The sequence below is a fragment of the Lampetra fluviatilis genome, chromosome 11 (assembly GCF_964198595.1).
Source record: "Lampetra fluviatilis chromosome 11, kcLamFluv1.1, whole genome shotgun sequence".
Lineage (NCBI taxonomy): Eukaryota > Metazoa > Chordata > Hyperoartia > Petromyzontiformes > Petromyzontidae > Lampetra > Lampetra fluviatilis.
Window position 1 is genome coordinate 2,578,251 of NC_136285.1, and position 18,160 is coordinate 2,596,410.

At 48.6% G+C, this 18,160-nt stretch overlaps 1 protein-coding gene across 2 annotated transcripts in view; it reads right to left on the reverse strand.

The window, feature by feature from the left end:
* Positions 1-17,129, reverse strand: part of LOC144934730 (von Willebrand factor A domain-containing protein 7-like) — a 40,943-nt gene extending 23,814 nt beyond the window's left edge. For both annotated transcript variants that reach the window (XM_078860805.1, XM_078860806.1), the window contains exons 1-11: positions 16,470-17,129; positions 14,444-14,566; positions 13,989-14,171; positions 12,614-12,686; positions 10,312-10,409; positions 9,830-9,994; positions 8,148-8,357; positions 7,876-8,014; positions 7,070-7,227; positions 6,226-6,483; positions 5,432-5,650 (exon numbers count right to left, since the gene is read on the reverse strand). In XM_078860805.1, coding sequence (XP_078716931.1) covers positions 5,432-5,650; positions 6,226-6,483; positions 7,070-7,227; positions 7,876-8,014; positions 8,148-8,357; positions 9,830-9,994; positions 10,312-10,409; positions 12,614-12,686; positions 13,989-14,171; positions 14,444-14,566; positions 16,470-16,713 — 1,870 coding nt within the window. In that variant the 5' untranslated portion in view covers positions 16,714-17,129. The remainder of the gene's footprint in view (positions 1-5,431; positions 5,651-6,225; positions 6,484-7,069; positions 7,228-7,875; positions 8,015-8,147; positions 8,358-9,829; positions 9,995-10,311; positions 10,410-12,613; positions 12,687-13,988; positions 14,172-14,443; positions 14,567-16,469) is intronic.
* Positions 17,130-18,160: the final 1,031 nt, after the last annotated feature.

The following is an 18,160-nucleotide window of genomic DNA, read 5'->3' on the forward strand; positions in this document are numbered from 1 at the left end:
TGGACGAAGGCATCCGTCACAGCCGCTGCCGACTGGTTAGCGAGAGGCCACGCCATAGGCCATCGGGTAAAGTATTCGACCCCCACTAACAAATATTTATTCCCTCTCGGCGTGACTGGGAAGGGCCCCAAAATATCGAGTGCAACGAGCTCGTTGGTACGCGAGACCTGAATAGATTGCAGCGGTGGATTAGCTGCCACGGCCGGTGGTTTACGCCTGGCGCACTCAACGCACCCCTTCAGAATATGCACCACATCACTTCCCATTCCCGGCCAGTAATAGTCACGCTGAAGCAGGGCAAGCGTCTTGTTAACTCCCAAGTGCAAGAGGCGTTCGTGTGCCGCCAAGACAACCCTCCCCCTCACAGCGGAAGGCACCACGAGTGCGTTCCGCCGGGACAAACTGTCCCGTTTCAATAACACGCCCCGCTCAAGTACATAGGAGCCGGTACGCTCCTGGTCCCCCTCGGGACCCCCAACCTTGCGGCGCAATGCTAGCAGCGAGCTGTCCGCCATCTGGAGGCGGCCCCATTCGCTGAGCGACAGCGAGAGCAGCGAGTCCCGACCCTGAGAGGCAGTGGAATCATCCCCACTCGGTGCGCCCGCTGTCGCAGCCAGTGCCCCCATCTCCCCCGCAAGCGTCGGTTTACAGCGCGCCGATCCCGACAAACACGCGCATTCATCACAAGGCAACAACCGCGACAAGCAATCGGCATTCGTGTGTCGCAACCCCTTACGGTACGTAGTCGTAAACTGATAGTCCTGGAGGACTTCCAACCAACGCGACAACTGGCCCGAGGGCTGGGCGACCCTCAATGAATACTGTAGCGCCGCGTGGTCCGTTCGGACTGTAAAGTGACGACCATACAGATATGGCCTAAACTGCTGCACAAAAAAAACAATGGCAAGCAGCTCGCGACGGGTGACACAGTAGCGCTGCTCCGCCGGAGACAACACCCTACTACCGTAGGCGACAACTCTTTCGACACCCCCAACGACTTGGGATAGCACCCCCCCAATGCCCGTGTTGCTAGCATCCGTGTCCAGCAAAAAGGGACTGGCAAAATCGGGATAACACAAGGGTGGGGCACCCACCAAGGCGTCCCGGAGGGAGCGAAACGCGGCCTCCTCCTCCGGTCCCCATTTGAACTTCACTCCCTTCGCCGTTAGAGCGTGCAAGGGTTTTGCAATAGTGGCGAAGTGCTCAACGAACCGCCGATAATAAGAAGCAAACCCGATGAAACTACGCACGTCGGAAACGGACGTAGGTGTCGGCCACGAACCGACACAATCCGTCTTCGCGGGATCGGTGGAGATCCCCGAAGAATCGACAATGTGACCCAAGTATCTAACGGACCTACGAAGGAGGTGACATTTGGCCGGTTTAAATTTCAACTTAGCCGATCGCATTCGCAAGAACACCCCTCTCAATCGCCGGAGGTGTTCCTCAAACGTTTTACTGAAAACAATGACATCGTCCATATAAATCAAGCATGTATCCCACTGCAAGCCCGACAAAACCAGCTCCATAAGTCGCTGAAACGTCGCTGGAGAGGAGTGAAGTCCCATGGGTAACCGGTTAAACTGGAACAGCCCCCCTGGAGTCCGAAATGCTGTCTTAGGTTTCGACTCTTCGTCGAGCGGCAACTGCCAAAACCCCGATAACAAATCAAGAGTCGAAAAATATCGCGCACCAGACAATGCATCGAGGGACTCATCCATCCTGGGGAGCGGATACGCGTCAGCCACAGAGATCTTATTCAGGCGACGGAAATCAACGCAGAATCGCAGGGACCCGTCCTGCTTCTTAACCAGCACAATAGGCGCTCCCCACGGGCTAGAGGAGGGTGAAATAATATCGGCTTCTAGCATATCGTTAACAGCCGACTGAACATGTTCCTTCTCCACGGGACTCAGTCGGAAGGGATTTAGCCTGACCGGCGCCGCATCGCCCGTTTCAATGTGATGGTGCAACAAATCCGTGCACCCAATGTCATACTTATGTTTACTGAATACATCAGAGAATTCAATGAGCAACTCGCGCAGCGCACCCAACTGCGCCGCCGACAAATCGTCCGAGGCGGCACATAACGAATGGACCCACTCAAGGTCTTCCCTTGGCTCAACGTTCCGCGCGGGGCTCGAGCCCACCTGCGCAACCAACCCATCATCCCCAGGAACCTGCGCCGCGTGAGCCAGCACGGTGCCCTGCGGGATGACAGCTGGTCGCGACCCCGCGTTCAAAACCATCACAAACGGATCCCTGTCAGCCCGCACCAAAGTGTGAGCCACCGATAAATCAAGACCCCCGACAGCCTTGTTAGAAGGACCCAAAAGCATACTCTGTCCCGAAGCCTCCCTCACCCATGGTTTTCGCAACCGGAGGGGAATCAACATCTGTGAACCCGGGGGCACTTGCACTGTCTGCGTCGCCACCGCTTGTATCGTAGCGCACGCCGTCCGAATGTCAGTAGGGCCCGTCAAAAATGAAATCCGGCGACCCGATGGCAGTTCAATGCATCGTTGATCGATAAGAATTTTAATGGGCATTTTAGCCAAAAAGTCAGTGCCCAAAAGACACGGAACTGCCAAAGAAGACGAAACGAAAACGGGTCCCGATAATTTGATATCTCCAATGCAAATGGACGCCCTAACCTGACCGATAATGCCCAACGATCCCCCATTAGCGGCGTAAAATGGCACATCCACTGGAAGCAGCGGACGACATTGGACTGGAAGAATATTATAAATGAGGTCCGATATAATAGTTGCCGATGCCCCCGTGTCCACTAACACCCTAATCTCAACCCCATCAATAGATCCCGTAACAACGGACGAACCCGCCGAAGCAGCCACAATTCTATGCCCCAATTCCGCCCATTCAATGTCTCCCTGGTCCCGGCCGAACCCCCCTCGCCGAACCGAATCCCCGAACCTTAACCGGCCCTCCTCCGCCGCAACGCGGCGTCCCATGTGTGCCGAATAAACAGGCCGAGCGTGTGAGGTGCCGCGACTTGCCGGGGATTGTAGAGATGACTTGGGCTCTCGGTCGTCGTCCAGCCGAGCTCCCATGGCGCGCTGCCGCGGAGCGCGGCACCCGGACGCCACGTGGCCCCGGAGGCCGCAGTTATAGCACGTGACGAGGGTCGGAGTAGATCTTGGTTGCTCCGACTTTCGGCCCGATCGCAGAGGCGACCGGGCCCCCGGCCTCCAGTCCCCTGGTCGTCCCGTGGCGAACGCCTCCTCTCGTGGGCTGACGACTTGGGGTTCGGCGACCACCAACCCCGGGGCTGCGACGACAGCAGCGTTGCAACCAACGCCTTGCTTCCGTTGTAGGGCCTCGTGCGCTTGAATACTCGTGGCGACTCTCAAAGAAGAAATATCAATGTCGTCAGCTGTGTTGATAGGGACCCCCAGGTCCTGCGCCAACTTGAGCAGCTGCTCCAAAACCATCGCGTCTTGGCCCTCCTCGTCCATCCGAGGGAACGCAGCATCAGCAAGAGCCAGCAACGCCGTGCGATAGGCCAGCGCGGTCTCCGTGGCCGCTTTCCGTCTTGCGTAGAACTGATGGCGGCATGTAGAGGGAGGCCCGTAGACCCTGGCCAACAAACCCAGCGCATCCTTCAGCGTGGAGCGGTCCGACTTCCGTGCAGCCCTGAAGGCCGCGAGCGCATCGTCGTCCAGCATGGCGGGCAATGCCCGCAGCGCCGTAGCATCGGACCACGCTGACATCTCTTGATGCGCCAAAAACCTTCGCTGAAATTGGCCCCAGTCTCCGCCTTCCGCCTTGAAGGCTGACAACGTGGGCAGGCGCTGCTGAAAAATGAAGTCATCCGCCTCGTGGTTCCTCTCCGCCTGTCCGTCGGTGTCTAAGATGGCGGCTCCAGCAGCAGACGTAAGATGGCGGACCCCCTCGCGCGCTGATGACGTCGATGCGCGCGCTTGGGAACCCACCACCACGTGGCGCTCGCCGTTCCCGCCAAAAGTAGGCCCAGGCGCAATGGCGGGAATCCCCCATTCGTTTTGGCGGGAATCTGCGGGGCGACCTTGTAAAATGTCCCCCACCGTCCCCGCTCCTCCCGACGAGCTGATCTCCGCCAAGATGGACGCGGCGGCGAGCAGCAGCTCCGCCAGTCGGGAGTGCGCCTCACGAAGCCCGGCGTCTGTCCCCGGTCGCTCGGCCGGCGCCGTCGACGGACCCTGCAGCGTGGGCAAGTCCTCTTCCTCACCCCCCGCCACCAGCGGCTCCGAGTCGTCCAGGTCTTCCTCGCGGTCAATCCCGTGGGTCCTACGGGTCTTCCTCGTCTCCATACTTGGAAGCCCGTTTCACTTCTGACGCCAGATGAAGTATTGGAAAATGACGGCAGGAAACTCCTTGACGGGAACACACTTCTTTCTCTCTCTCGCTGGCTACACCGTATGCATACTCGGCTCGTGCAGACCGTTCTCTCTCGCTGGCTACACCGTATGCATACTCGGCTCGTGCAGACCGTTCTCTCTCGCTGGCTACACACTACACATTACTCAGCTCGTGTAGACCGTTCTATCTCGCTGGCTACACACTATACATTACTCAGCTCGTGTAGACCTTTCTATCTCGCTGGCTACACACTATACCTTACTCTCTTCTACTCTCCATTACTCTCCTCTCCGGGCTCTATCTCTACACCTTCGTCTTCATTCTTAGATGGTTCCACTTCTGCCCCTTGCTCCTCTGTGCATCACCTTATATACCCCTTCTTCCCGGGAGACGGAGCGGATGCGGACCTCAACGTCGGCACCGCTCCTCCGTTACCCAATCCCCACGCGCTATCCCCACGATCCGGTTCCGCTCAGCGCGTGTTTCCACTCTCCGACCAATCACACCGCGCTGCTACCCGATCACTCCCTCTGGGCGCGTCACCGGCACACAGCCAATCAGCAGCACTACCCCCACCCGCGCACTGACGCCTGCTCCTCCCCGTCAGCGCGCGTCACCACACACACACCCGTACATACGCGCTGGCACACGACATATACACCCAGCGCGTATCACCACTACACCTGTATAAAAGACACCTGGGAGCCAGAAATCTTTCTGATTGAGAGGGGGTCAAATACTTATTTCCCTCATTAAAATGCCAATCAATTTAGAACATTTTTGACATGCGTTTTTCTGGATTTTGTTGTTGTTATTCTGTCTCTCACTGTTCAAATAAACCTACCATTACAATTATAGACTGATCATTTCTTTGTCAGTGGGCAAACGTACAAAATCAGCAGGGGATCAAATACTTTTTTCCCTCACTGTATATACCTTGTTAGCTTTTAAAACTGCATTTTAAAGTAGAGAACTTATTCAAAGAGTACTTACTCTGATTGACAAAACTTAATGTAACCTTGACAACGCGATGTGGCGCCGGTGATGATCAAGAAGAGAACCGCGATTGTACCAGTGACGAGCTGCCCCTCAACAGGCAACATGTATCCGTTCTTCTGCTGCAGGATGTCGTAGGAGAAGTCGAACATGCTCTTTCCCGTCACCTCAACTCGGTACGGCGCTGCAGGGCCCAAGATGCGCGCGCGCCACTCCCCGGACTGCGGGATGGCTACGCACAGCACGCGGAAACTCTCCGTGTCCACCAGCAGCTCGACACTTTCGTCACGCTCACCTAGGCAGTATACGGGGCAGTGCGGAGCAAATAAATACATTACTGAGTGAGCAAACACAAGTTATCCAACAGGAGGTAAAAAAACTTCCAAAACCACTCTGGTGATTAATAATTAGAGTAGACTAATGTTTCGGGCAATGGCCCTTCTTCAGGTGCTGTGAAGAAGAGCCAAACATGACCCCAAAGTTGTTAATGTGTGGCGTTTTTTTTAAATGTGTGCACCACTCCCAATGCCACGTCACCATTCAAGTAACATCATTATTTGCCGAATGGTGCAAATAATAATGTAATACATTTATATATTGGAACATTGACGTGAGAGCTATTTACAAAAAAATGCTCTTATTAAGTTATGAGAAAAAAATTGCACGGACTTATTTAACTGGAGGTGGGTTCCTCACAACTGTCAAAGCAGCGATGAAATGCTTCAAAAAGAAACCGACCACAAAGTTACGCACTGATCTATAATTATAGGAGCGATGCAACATCTCTTGGTCAGGGCACACCTCAAGAGTGACACAAAGGGAAATGTTCGCGAAGGGAAATGGAGGGTTGGCAATGAGAGACAGGGTCACCGGAGGGCCGGTAGAGCTCCACGTCGAAGTCCACCGGGGCACGAACTGAAACAGCGAACTCGGCGAGTGTGGGCTCCACGGAAAAATGCACATCCCCGGGCGGAGCGGAGGAGATGCGCAGCAGCGTGACGGGCGCCGCGTTCAGGTCCAGCATCACGCTGCCCAGCACACCGGGGAGCTTCTCCTTGGTGGTGAGTATGTACGAGCCGCCAGAGAATTCCGCAAGGATCTCAAACACGTTCTTCGTGGCGGAGCGCTCTGCATGGAAATTGATTGATGTGCGGGGACATGTCAGAGCGTAAGTGGAAGTGGTTGGATGTGTGAACCAAAAAACCTGTGCGTGCATGCAACACTATCTATTTTTATATTCTTGGTTCTTTCAGTAAATTCACGTAAAGTCACGTACAAAAAAAAACTATCTATTTTAGTTAACGCTTCATATGCTACGTGTAATAAAATGAAAGCTGAAGAGTAATTTAAAAGTCAACTAACATATTTAATATATATTTAACAGAGTTACTGAGGGCAGGCCCAAAGGCCTAACTTCTCAAGCAGTCAGCAACAAACAGCACCATCAAAGTTGGAAAGAGTTTAACACGTTGCTTGAATTTAGCAAGGTTGAGAGAGGTTGGGAAAGAGGCACAATGGTAGTGAATTCTTCACATTGTGGTGGTTGAACGTTTGGTAGACCCAGTCCTCAATATGGGTGGAGGAATCAATGAGTGAAGCTAAATGATTGAAGTTCATGGGAGTGGTTGAAAAAGAACAAATAAGTGAACGCATAAAGGAAATTAAAAAAGTCACGTGAGATATGTATGCGGATGCACGCACTGCACAACTGTACTTTGACGGAGGCTTCGTTTTCTGCGGTCATCATCTTCACAGTATTCCCCAGTGTTGATGATGTTCACCTTGGCTTCCTTTTTAGCAATCTCATCCTCCACCTTATCTCTTTCGCTTTCATCTTTTGCCCCCGCATCCGTGATCAGATACAGTCGTGATCTGTGGGTAGAACCAATATTCGCGCTGCTAATAATCAACACATTGACATTTAGTGTAAATTAAGACACCCACACGTAAATATTAATCAAATTAACGTAACAATAGGTACAGATCTTATTTTATTATTACGTCATGGTTTGTGTATGTACGTTGAAATTATTTTCCATTGTATGTAGCCAACCGTGCTCATCAGAGGTGTGGGTGTAAAAATGGACACCGGTTGGTGAGCTGGTATGTTTACTATACAGTTCGGCAACTTAAGAATGATCCGTCAGCATTGACCATATAGTGGTGCAGCGTGGCTGGCGTGGACCGTGGTGCAACGAATGAAATGCAGGGCACACTGTGTCAATTTCCCCCCACTTTTGGTAGCCAGCGCATTGTCCCCCAGGACCCCCCAGTGCAGTGGCTCCGCCTGCACACTCAACAGCTATGCCACTGGATCATTTTCTTGGAAATAACATTGCAAGTAATATATTTTATCAATTAGGTGTTTTGAGTCAGAGCTTAATATGTAATGCAACTCGTATTGTTGCACTGTTGTAATCTGTGGTAATGTTCTGACAAGCAAAGCTAGTGTCGCAATTCTGAACGGTTGATGACTGTAACTCTTTAACGTCATTTGTGGCTATCAATTAAGAACTTTACCGTGGAGAACAAAATTCCAGTGCTCTCATTATACCACTCAGGGCCATCTCAGGGCAGTCTCCTCCACCGCCAATTTTAAGGTTCTGCACTTCTTGCATAATGTCTTGCATGCTTTCCAATTTAAAAACTGGCCCAACATCTACATGGAAAAGAGCACAGAATGCACAGGTAAAACAATCATGAATACCGTTTTTCTGAAGCAGTGTCACTCCTCTACCCAATAGGTGGATAGTGTGCTGTCAGAGGGAACTTGTGAATCTTTACTCATGTACCTGGATCACCAAAAGGCACGAGGATGTATGATTCTGGGGCATCAGGGCTGTTTTGTAAGGAGTCAGCTATTATTTCCATTTGTTTATGGACATTTTCAATGTCCTCTTCCATGCTTCCTGTGACATCAAGGATGAAGGCAAGCGAGTATCCTGGAAGATTAAAGACTTCCTTGAATTTCTCAAAACCCAAGGTTGACAGAATGCCCCAATCTGCATCGATCACACGAGACAAAACAGGTTTTTTATAGTCAAGAACATTGCAGGTATTTCAATATGACCAATAATATAACTTATATGAATGGGAACGATGCATTTCAGTTGAGTAATGCATGTCGCGATCAGAATGCTGGTGGAAAGTTCTGAGGAAGGAAGCTTGCTGCCCTGGTTAATGTTCAACGTTCATGAGCTGATTGGACATTCCACCCTCTGGAATGAGCGGAGTGCAAGTCCTCTCTACAATCATCACTGACTTTTAATTTTGGACAGGTCGAGAAGATCCTGATGTCACAGCACAAACCCTGCCTCTAGAAGCAGTCCACATAACAGCCCAGGATAGGTCTGACATGTTCTAATGCATGTGTCCATGTAAGTGTGCATGTCGTGCGATAAGCAGAACGGCCCAAAGAGGAACATAACCATCCTGCAAAGGACTGAGTGACCTTGGACTTTGCGATCCCTCACCAGAATGGGAAAGTGCAGCTTCGCCCCTGTCATTTATATAGATACACATGTGTCAGAGAAAGCAAGAGTGTGAACATTGGAACAGTGTGGGAACAGTATTCCATGGTTATCACCAGAGGTGGGACAAAGTCATTGTTATGCAAGTCCAAGTCGAGTCGCAAGTCATCAAATTCATGACTCGAGTCTGACTCGAGTCCAAGTCACATGACTCGAGTCCACATCTCATAGGTGGGACAAAGTCATTGTTATGCAAGTCCAAGTCGAGTCGCAAGTCATCAAATTCATGACTCGAGTCTGACTCGAGTCCAAGTCACATGACTCGAGTCCACACCTCTGGTTATCACAGTAACAAACAAGACACACACACAATATGCCAATGTCCACCTACAATGGTTTATCATAGGAATTGTCCTCCCTAAAACAGAGCAAATATATAAATAAGTACAGTTGTCTTTCTAGATGTGTCTTTCTCCACGTTTAGGCCTAAGTTAAATGACACGTGTCTTTATATCAGTAATGATCAACATTTAACAGATTTATAGTTATCATTATTATTATTCATCATTTTGGTTGTTTACCCAGGAAAGCTTCACCAATCCTCAAGACTTTTTCAGGAGGATCCTGCCAATTTGTCAGAGTGAGGGGGCGATTTTGATTCATAATCCCAATTAGGTAATTTCCAGAACAAGGCGAGAACATACGAACTCCACGCTGAAAGGCGCCCGAGTCGGTAATTGAACCCAGTGCGACCATTGCGCCACCTTGACGGGAAACATTTTAATGTAAACATTAATTCCACGAAGTGCACACGTGTTGGGCAAGCATGGGACGTCATGTGCAGTGTATGCGGTGCCAGAACAAGATTTTACAATCTCCAGTGGTATAGTTTGGCCATATTTAGCTACTAAAGTTAGCAAATGTACACACAAGTGTTACAATAGATTTCACAGTGGTAATTATATGACATAGTTAAGGCAATGAATGGTGAATAATTTATTTACTTGGTGCCACTAAGAAGTCACGCGTGGCCTGCACAGCCATCTCCCCTGCACGTCCATGCAGGTTGTGGTGTGGCGATAGTCGTGGGTCCAGTGTCTCCTTGTTTATTCCACCCCGTGGGCTTACTTTCTGCCAGATGTCATTTTTACCACCGTGGCTGCACTTTCCTGTAGTGAAGCAAGTACAGGACTAAAGAATGAGGCAGAATACATCTCTCCATTGTTCTTATTTATTTTTTAAACAGTACAATTGATGTTGAGTAGCAATTTTTTGCTATAATGTAAACATTGTGATATTAAATGTATCGTCACTAACACTGAACGCCATGAGGATGCGTTCACCGATTAAATAATACTGTGCAGATTTGCAAATTAAATGTGTGTTAGTGCTCGGTATGTAGTCTCCAACATACATTTATGTCTGCCAGAGTAACTGGTATCAAGTACTGAGCGAGGTTTGTGGGTGTAAATGTGAATTTTCACACCATTAGGTTTTCTCTGGCATTCATTTCCATGCTTGTAGCCGCTCGTTAACGGAGTGTTTGGCAAAACGTTCCAGGGGCAATCATAAACATCGCGGTCCCTGTAGAAACATAAAAACACAAAATTACTTACATAACAGCAAATTTATCGACCAGTTTATCAATGACAACACAGACTCTATGATACACTGCCAAGTTTTCCAATCTATGAGAAAATCTATCAAAATTGGTTCAATGTTTGCAAACTAATGTACTTAAAACTGTCATTTGACACGCCTAAGTAATAATCTGAGTCAATATAATTATGGGATATTCAGCGGAGACATGGTTCCCATGCTGGCATTCATTAATGTTGGAGTTGGTTAATCAGTTTTGTGTTCATGCAGAGAAAATACATGATGCAACTTGCTCAGGGTTGTTACTCTGGGATTTACTCAAAGCTGCATATATGTCATGAGCCGGGAACCTCACAACTGAAGTTAAACGGTGCAGTTTCCCCGTAGTAAAGTTAATATAAGAACAACAATGGCTTTTCTCTGCATTGCTCCGTTCATTACGGGTCCCAACACACGCTACCCACACGCAACAACGCTGTTAAAATCCGTGTAGGTGTACAACTCGCAATGCCACTGATCTTTGTAACTGCACTTGCAGCAGCACTTTTATTGGCTAAATAATGTCATGTGGGCTGTCATGACAACGTGAAGGCTGTATTTCAACATAGCAGACAGTGTTCATGCATGTGTTGTGACATGGAATGGGTCACTACGTAGCATAGGGCTGGTTGCTGGCAGCAGGTCACATGACAAGCCAGAGAAAGGGATGTAGGGGAAAGGTGATTGAGGGGGCACATGAGGTAGGCCCGGGAACCCGCTAGTAGGTTCTAGAAGGAGGCGTGGCTGGGGCCGAGCAAGGCCACGCTGGGAGGATAAAAGGGGACTCCGAGCGAAGGCTCGGGGCTGTTGCCTGGAGTGGGATCCCGTCGTGCTGCTGGAGTCTTCGTTGCCATCTACGTCTTCACCTTCTAGGCGTCGTCAATCAGGCAGTCTGCCAGCTGTCCTGACTGGGAGCTGTAGTTACCTCTTGTAACCTGTGAAGGCTGATAACAAATAGAGTGCCTCCTACTCCTTGTGTCACTGAGTGCATCACTGCACATGCGATCATCTAGATGTGTAATAATACAATTACGCATTTTTATTTAACCATTTTCACATTATTTCCTTCCATAAAATGCCTCTAATATTTTTTTTATTTACAGACTGAAATAGCGGCATTTTGCTCCTGGACCCCCAGACTCTCTAGGCTCGAACCCCAGGCCCTCTAGGCTGGACCCCAGATCATCTAGGCTGGATGGAGGGGCCCTCGAGATTGGACCCCCAGGATCTCTAGACTGGAACCCCAGGCCCTCGAGACTGGACCCCCAGGCTCTCTAGGCTGGACCCCCAGGCCCTCTAGGCTGGAAACCCAGGCCCTCTAGGCTGGACCCCCAGGCCCTCTAGGCTGGACCCAGAGGCCCTCGAGACTGGATCCCCAGGCTCTCGAGACTTTACCCCTATGCTCTCTAAGCTGGCCCCTCTAGGCTGAACCACCAGACCCTCTAGGCTGGACCACCAGGCACTCGAGACTGGACTCCCAGGCGAAAGTAGGGCATGAGGCAGGCCCTCTTAGGCTCCACTGCCCCTTCTTTAGTCATCACCGCTTATGTGGGCCGTGAGTTACTGATGTGCAATATGTGTTGTACTGTAATACAATGCCAAAGAAGGAGCACTAATTAATCCAGAAACATTGAGCAGGAACATGAACGTCAACTTTGCATTGCATCGTTTAACTTGAGCTTTAACCTGCTGTTAAAGGCTACAACTTGCCACCGTGCAACTCTGTTGCTAGATTCTTATGTTAACATCAATGTGCAGATTGTCTGCGCAGTTGGCTTAGTCACCGAGCGAAAGACGACACGATGTGGACAACACGATGGGGCGATTGTTGTGGTGAAATCGACTCGTTAAGGCGATCGTCATTCACCACTATACCTCATTCATCACTAACGCCAATGGACCTTCATCGTGTCATTGAAGGAGGAAATTTAAAGCGTTCGGGAAATTTTTGTCGTCATTTGATGAATAACGAAATCCCGCGCGCTCTATATATGAGGCCCGACTAACAACGGGTTAAGAGCACGCGTTATGACTTTGGAGACGTGTCTTGGAAATATAATGAAGTGAACATGTGAAATGCATGTGGGCTGAATAGGTTTACTGGGACTGGAGGTAAAATGAGCAAAAAAGGGTGTGGGGATGCCACTTGCATTTTATTTTTGAAGCAGTCGTTGCATGTGGCCTGCTGGATTGCTGCCGTCTTTAGTTCCTGGGTTGGATGTCCTGTGTTCCACAAACAAATTAACATCTAGGCTTTCATGACCAATATTATGATTCATAATATAATTTTGGGTCAGATCCCCTGAGTAAAATACGTGTTGTACATCCTCGTCCACCCAACACAGCCCATAAATTAAGGTTGCCACGTGAAGAATGTATTACTGCATCAGCACTACCTGCATGTTGGAGAGTAATTGTTAAATGTACATGGATCGCTCTTCATCAACACTACCAGTCTTCTGAAGCTGTAATACATTGGCACGGTAAATCACGTATCTTAATTAATTGGGTGTGTCGGGTGGAGGAGGATTCATGACACACATTTTACTTTCACGATCCAGGACAAACATCTTTTATGAATAATAGAGAAAATATTTCGTGAAATTCAAAAATACAGATCTAATACACTTAACCCATTTAACATATTTCCCTCCATCAGTAATTAGCATGCATGCACTTGGTTGTAGTCATTGAAGTATATTCAGCATTATTGTCATGTAAAGTACAGTATTGAGTTCAAGGAGAGACAACATCTCTGACATTTGAAAAAGAGTAGACAGGAGAATGTTGTTTTCATCACTCCCTCCATGGACCTGCGAATCGTCTTCAAGTGGAGATGACAAGAAGTCATCCGCACCCATCTTGAGTAGCCAATAGGGCCCATGATGAGTAATATAATAATATACTCATGTATCCAGAAGAGCCACAGTGAGTCGTATTGCATTACGTTTTTATTAAGATGTTTTCAGCTAACTACAGAGCATACATTATACAAGTGGGAGGAAAGTGGAGCACCCGGAAATGGCAATTAGTCCTCTTGCTGTACTGCCTTGTCCGGGCGAGCCAAGCTATGGCTCCCCAAAACCCACGAGAAGAGAGTTTATAACGTACGTGTGATCCACCGACCCCCACTACCACCCCACAGTGCTGGGCTAGAGTCCCAGCAATATATTGTATTTTATTATTAGTAAGCTTGTTTATGCAGGAAAGCCTCACTAAGATTCAAGACGTTTAATTTCAGATGGGTCCTAGCAAGTTTTTAAATTAGGTGCGATGTTGCCGCTGTGTGTAATCCCAATTAAGTAATTTGCAGGTACATTTTCAGCATCGGGATGTTGTGCCAGTACTAGCTCTACTATTTCTTTACAAACCAGCTACATTGTACGAGAGAACCTGGAGGAAACCTATGCAGAACAGGACCTTCATTCTGTGAGGCATGTTACCGCTGTGCCACCCTGCCACCCAGACACTCGTTTGTAGACCGTTTAGCTTCACTCTGGCAGAGACCTTCTGTAGTAAACTTACCGAATGCTTGGCAGGGCTCTGTGTGTCCGAGTTCGATCCAATTGGTGTTGGAATAGAACTGTTGTAGAACATGAAGTGCCATCCCCAGGTATTTTCGCGCATCTCTCAAATGACTCTTTATTTTCTTGGATGACTCCACGTATTTAAGCATCTGGTTGCGAAACTTATTCAGCTCTTTCCTTGCTGTGTTCACCATTGTCACACACAAAGATGAATAATCAATAAAATAAATCACGTCACAAAAATCCAAGCAAATGTCTCTACACAGGTGAAAAAACCAACGCCTGCCGGGTGCCACGAGTGATGTTTTTGTGCAGGGCTGTGCACTGTGGATACCACGAGAGCTTCCTCATCTCCCGTTGTAGTGACAGGCATGCTGTACAAATACTTTAAATAAGATAACATACACTTATAAACAATAATTTCAAATATTCAACCAAACTTAATAGGGTTACCTCCTTGAAAGGCTTCACAGTGCACGTTCAAGAAGGTATTATTGGGGAACAGCGTCTCAATCAAATTGTTTCCTCTTATAATGTCCTGTATGGCATCCAAAAATGATGCCGGTGACTTGTCACCTGCCAATGAGAATGGAACATGGACACAATAAGCAACTCACGTTTAAAACGTATACAATACAAGGCACTGTAGATGCAAAATATTTTAAAAAATCTTAAATTAAAAATGTTTTTCATATATTTCAAGATATTTAGTTTGTTTAACTTTTAAGTTTGTATAACTTTGCAATGAACGTATCTAGAATGGTTAAATGTTTTTTTTTACTTGGCGCCATTTCAAAACAGGAAGTTGGTGCCGTTGCATGTGTAGTGGTTCACACGAGGGAGGCAGAAACTTCGTTGGAGGCAACACGTTCATTTCACAATACGCCCTAAAACACGAAGGGGTAAAACTACCCTTCACCAGCTACCCTAGGGAGGTATCTCCTCTGGGCTAGCTAACCCTGGCTCACCCTAGCTCACCAGAGCTAAGCCTAGCTAACTCTAGCTCACACGGGGTGGCTATCCCAGACTGGATCCTGGCTCGAGTTCCGGTCCTGTAGTCGGACAGGTCTTCTCCGGGTGACGGCTTCTGTCTTCAGTCTTGCAACAGCCCCCAGACCCATTCAGGGGTCCGGCTTATATTGCAAGTCCCGGGGCTGTTGTAGGCTACAAGATCACCTTCCATGAAGAAGAATGGGACAAGATCCTTTTGACGGTCACGGAACATCGAAACCCTAACATCACCTGGCAGGAGATTTCACTGCTGCAGTCTGGAGCCCAACAGCTCTGCCTTATTCTTGGGTAGTTCCAAATCCCTGACAAGGTCTTTCAGTTCACCTTGTGTTATGAGGTGTGGTTCAGAGGAGGAGGATGATGGGAGAAAATCTGGGTCATGTGACCTTAATGGTTCAGGTCCAGAAGTTGAATCCTCTTCAAGGGTCGTATATACTGACCCAGTAGCATATCTTGAAAACTAGAGCCAATCAACAATTTTAAGCATCATTTTCATTCTCAGTGACCCATAAATATGAAAGTTGGATTACATTTATTTCGGAAGTATTCTGGCTGTAGACCATTGTAATTTAAATTTGCAATTAAGACTCGGAGGCACGAGGAGGAACCAGAGACAGGCAGGGAGGCAGTAACGCGATGAGCTTGTGCCAATAATTCCCCCAGATGTTATCAGCCAATTAATGAGTGTTTAAACGTGGGAGTAAACTGGAGATAACCCACGCACACAAAAGGGGAAACACTATATGCTATATCTATGGGACCTTTTTGCCAGTATCCAAGATGATGAAATAATGAGAAGAGGGTTTACCCTTTCTGGTAATAAAAAAGGTGTCAAGATGTTCAAACACCAAATTGATACCTATTCTTACTTTTTCAACTCGAAATTATACAGACAGAACAAGTGGATTTCACATGCTTTGATGTACCGCCATTTGTTGTGGCGGTACATCACACCATTTGCGTACGATACACCAACCCGATCTGGTACCTCAAGAGTGCTGGATGATGACAGGCCACGCACATTGGGGCAAAGTGAGCTGCGAATATGGAGCCCGCTCGGAAGCGTGCAGAGCCGCAAAACGTTGAGCAGCACTGCACTCGGGCCTCCTACTATAAAACCAGGTAAGGCCCACTTAACTATACAGCGCTCTTTCAGAAGCGACCTGGCCACAACTGATAGATCTACGAACTTGGCTTATCATGTGGACATTTATTGCAGCCAAATAAATGCACGTTGATTCTAAATGTGGAGGGGAAAACCGGAGGACCCAGAGAAAAAAAATCTATGCGACCACCGGAAGAACATGCAAACTTCAAATATACAAAAGGCGTCAGGGTCGGAATCGGGATCGAACTCATGACTTCTTATATACCAAACGAGGTAGTTAACATCTCGCCACAGCAGCGCCCCTACAGCGCCAGGTGACAATGCCACGCGTGATGCACGCGTGAGTCGCACGCCGCTTGCCTTTGTTGTACTTTTGGAAGAGCCTTGTCGGCGTGAGAGGTTTGAGCGTCTCGAGGGAGCCAGGCGCCAAGTTGTCCTTCCGTTCCAGAAAGAAGGCCACGGCTCGCAGCACGCCCTGCTCCGTGATGCTCTCGTCCGTGAAGTCGGCTCGCACGCCACCCAGGGAGGCAGCGTTCGGGAAGAAAGCGCCCGTCCAAGGGACAGCCACGAGCAGCAGCAGTGCAGCCAGGGCGCGAGGCCCCATGGTGCACTACACGAATAGCTCAGTGGACTTTATCTAAGATAAAAAAAAATGTTTAGTTTTACTTGTATATATATTTTAAGTTATTTACCTTTTCTATGATTTACACTCCTATCATGTGTTTGTATTGTTTGTTGATGTAACGTTAGGCAAAAGAGCATTAGAGCTCATCGGATTCCTCCAGTATGAATAACGATTTTGATTCTGATACCCACTACGTAGACCTCCCTTTCGACGAGGTCTCGCTCTGTGCTACTACTGCACGTAGTGTGGAATGTTATGGCCATGTCAATCAACTTAACTCCTCCCTCGTCCTCCTACATAAAGTACACCCACACCTATACCACTGGGTTAATGCTCTCAACTGGAACACTCGTTCGAGCTTCCTTCTTGCATGAGCACAGTAAATCCTAGACGCAGTCGGGTCAAGCCAAATGTTTCACTTCCGCACGGGAAGAGTCGGGGCAGTTTGTAACGCAGTGTTCCAGGACAGATTCACGCAGGAAATCACAGCGGGGGGGGGGGTCATATAGAGGGTGTCTTGCCGTGGTGTAACACAATACTGCACTGTATACTTTACACATCTCATCAGCCACTCGGAGTGCATACATTCAGCAGCATTGGTTCAACACGAGCAATTGCAATCCGGAGGACGCTGGGTTCGATTCCATCTCCCAGTTGAAACAATGGGGCAAGTCTTTTAAAATCCTCTCCCACCACCGCCTCTGTCCACCCAACTCAGTATTCCAAGAGCCGCAATGCGTGTGAACACGAGAAGGGGGCCCACGAGTGGGGGGCCTTTAATAACTAACGGTCACGACGCAGTCCTTAAAGAGCCGCACGCGGCTCCGGAGCCGCAGGTTGCCCGACCCTCTGGTGTGGGTGCGTCGGCCTCTTCCGAGATGTCTGGCCAAATCGACTATACGGGGGGGGGGGGCTCTCTGGAGCTTCCGCTAGCAGTGGCGTGAGCCAGCAATCGCAGGGCTCCACATTTACCCTAACGCAGTGACTATCTCCACCATGTGTAGACAATTCACCATCTCTATACCCACAGGAGCAATACCGTACAGAAACCCATTGCGATACATTTTTAGTCATAATCTAATCTTTCAGCGGCACTTGTTATGCAATTTTGGGAAGAACATCTTATCCCACAGTTAGTTCTAAAGAAAAGGCATGGAATTACGCTTGATAATGCATCTAAACACATCATGTGCGGTAATTGGCGGAATATTAATTGTAATTTGAATGCATTTAATCCCCCCCTCCACCCTGTGATCTTTAAGAAGAGTGCACGGGCAGTGTTGATGGGGGTGGGGGGTGCGGAGATGCTGAAGCCATCCAACTCGGTGGGAATTTCTTATTATTCAGTCAAAGAAGGCCGTGTAATGTGCCCTCGTTGTTGCAACATAAATGTGACAAACACAATAAATCATTGTCGGGAATGTTG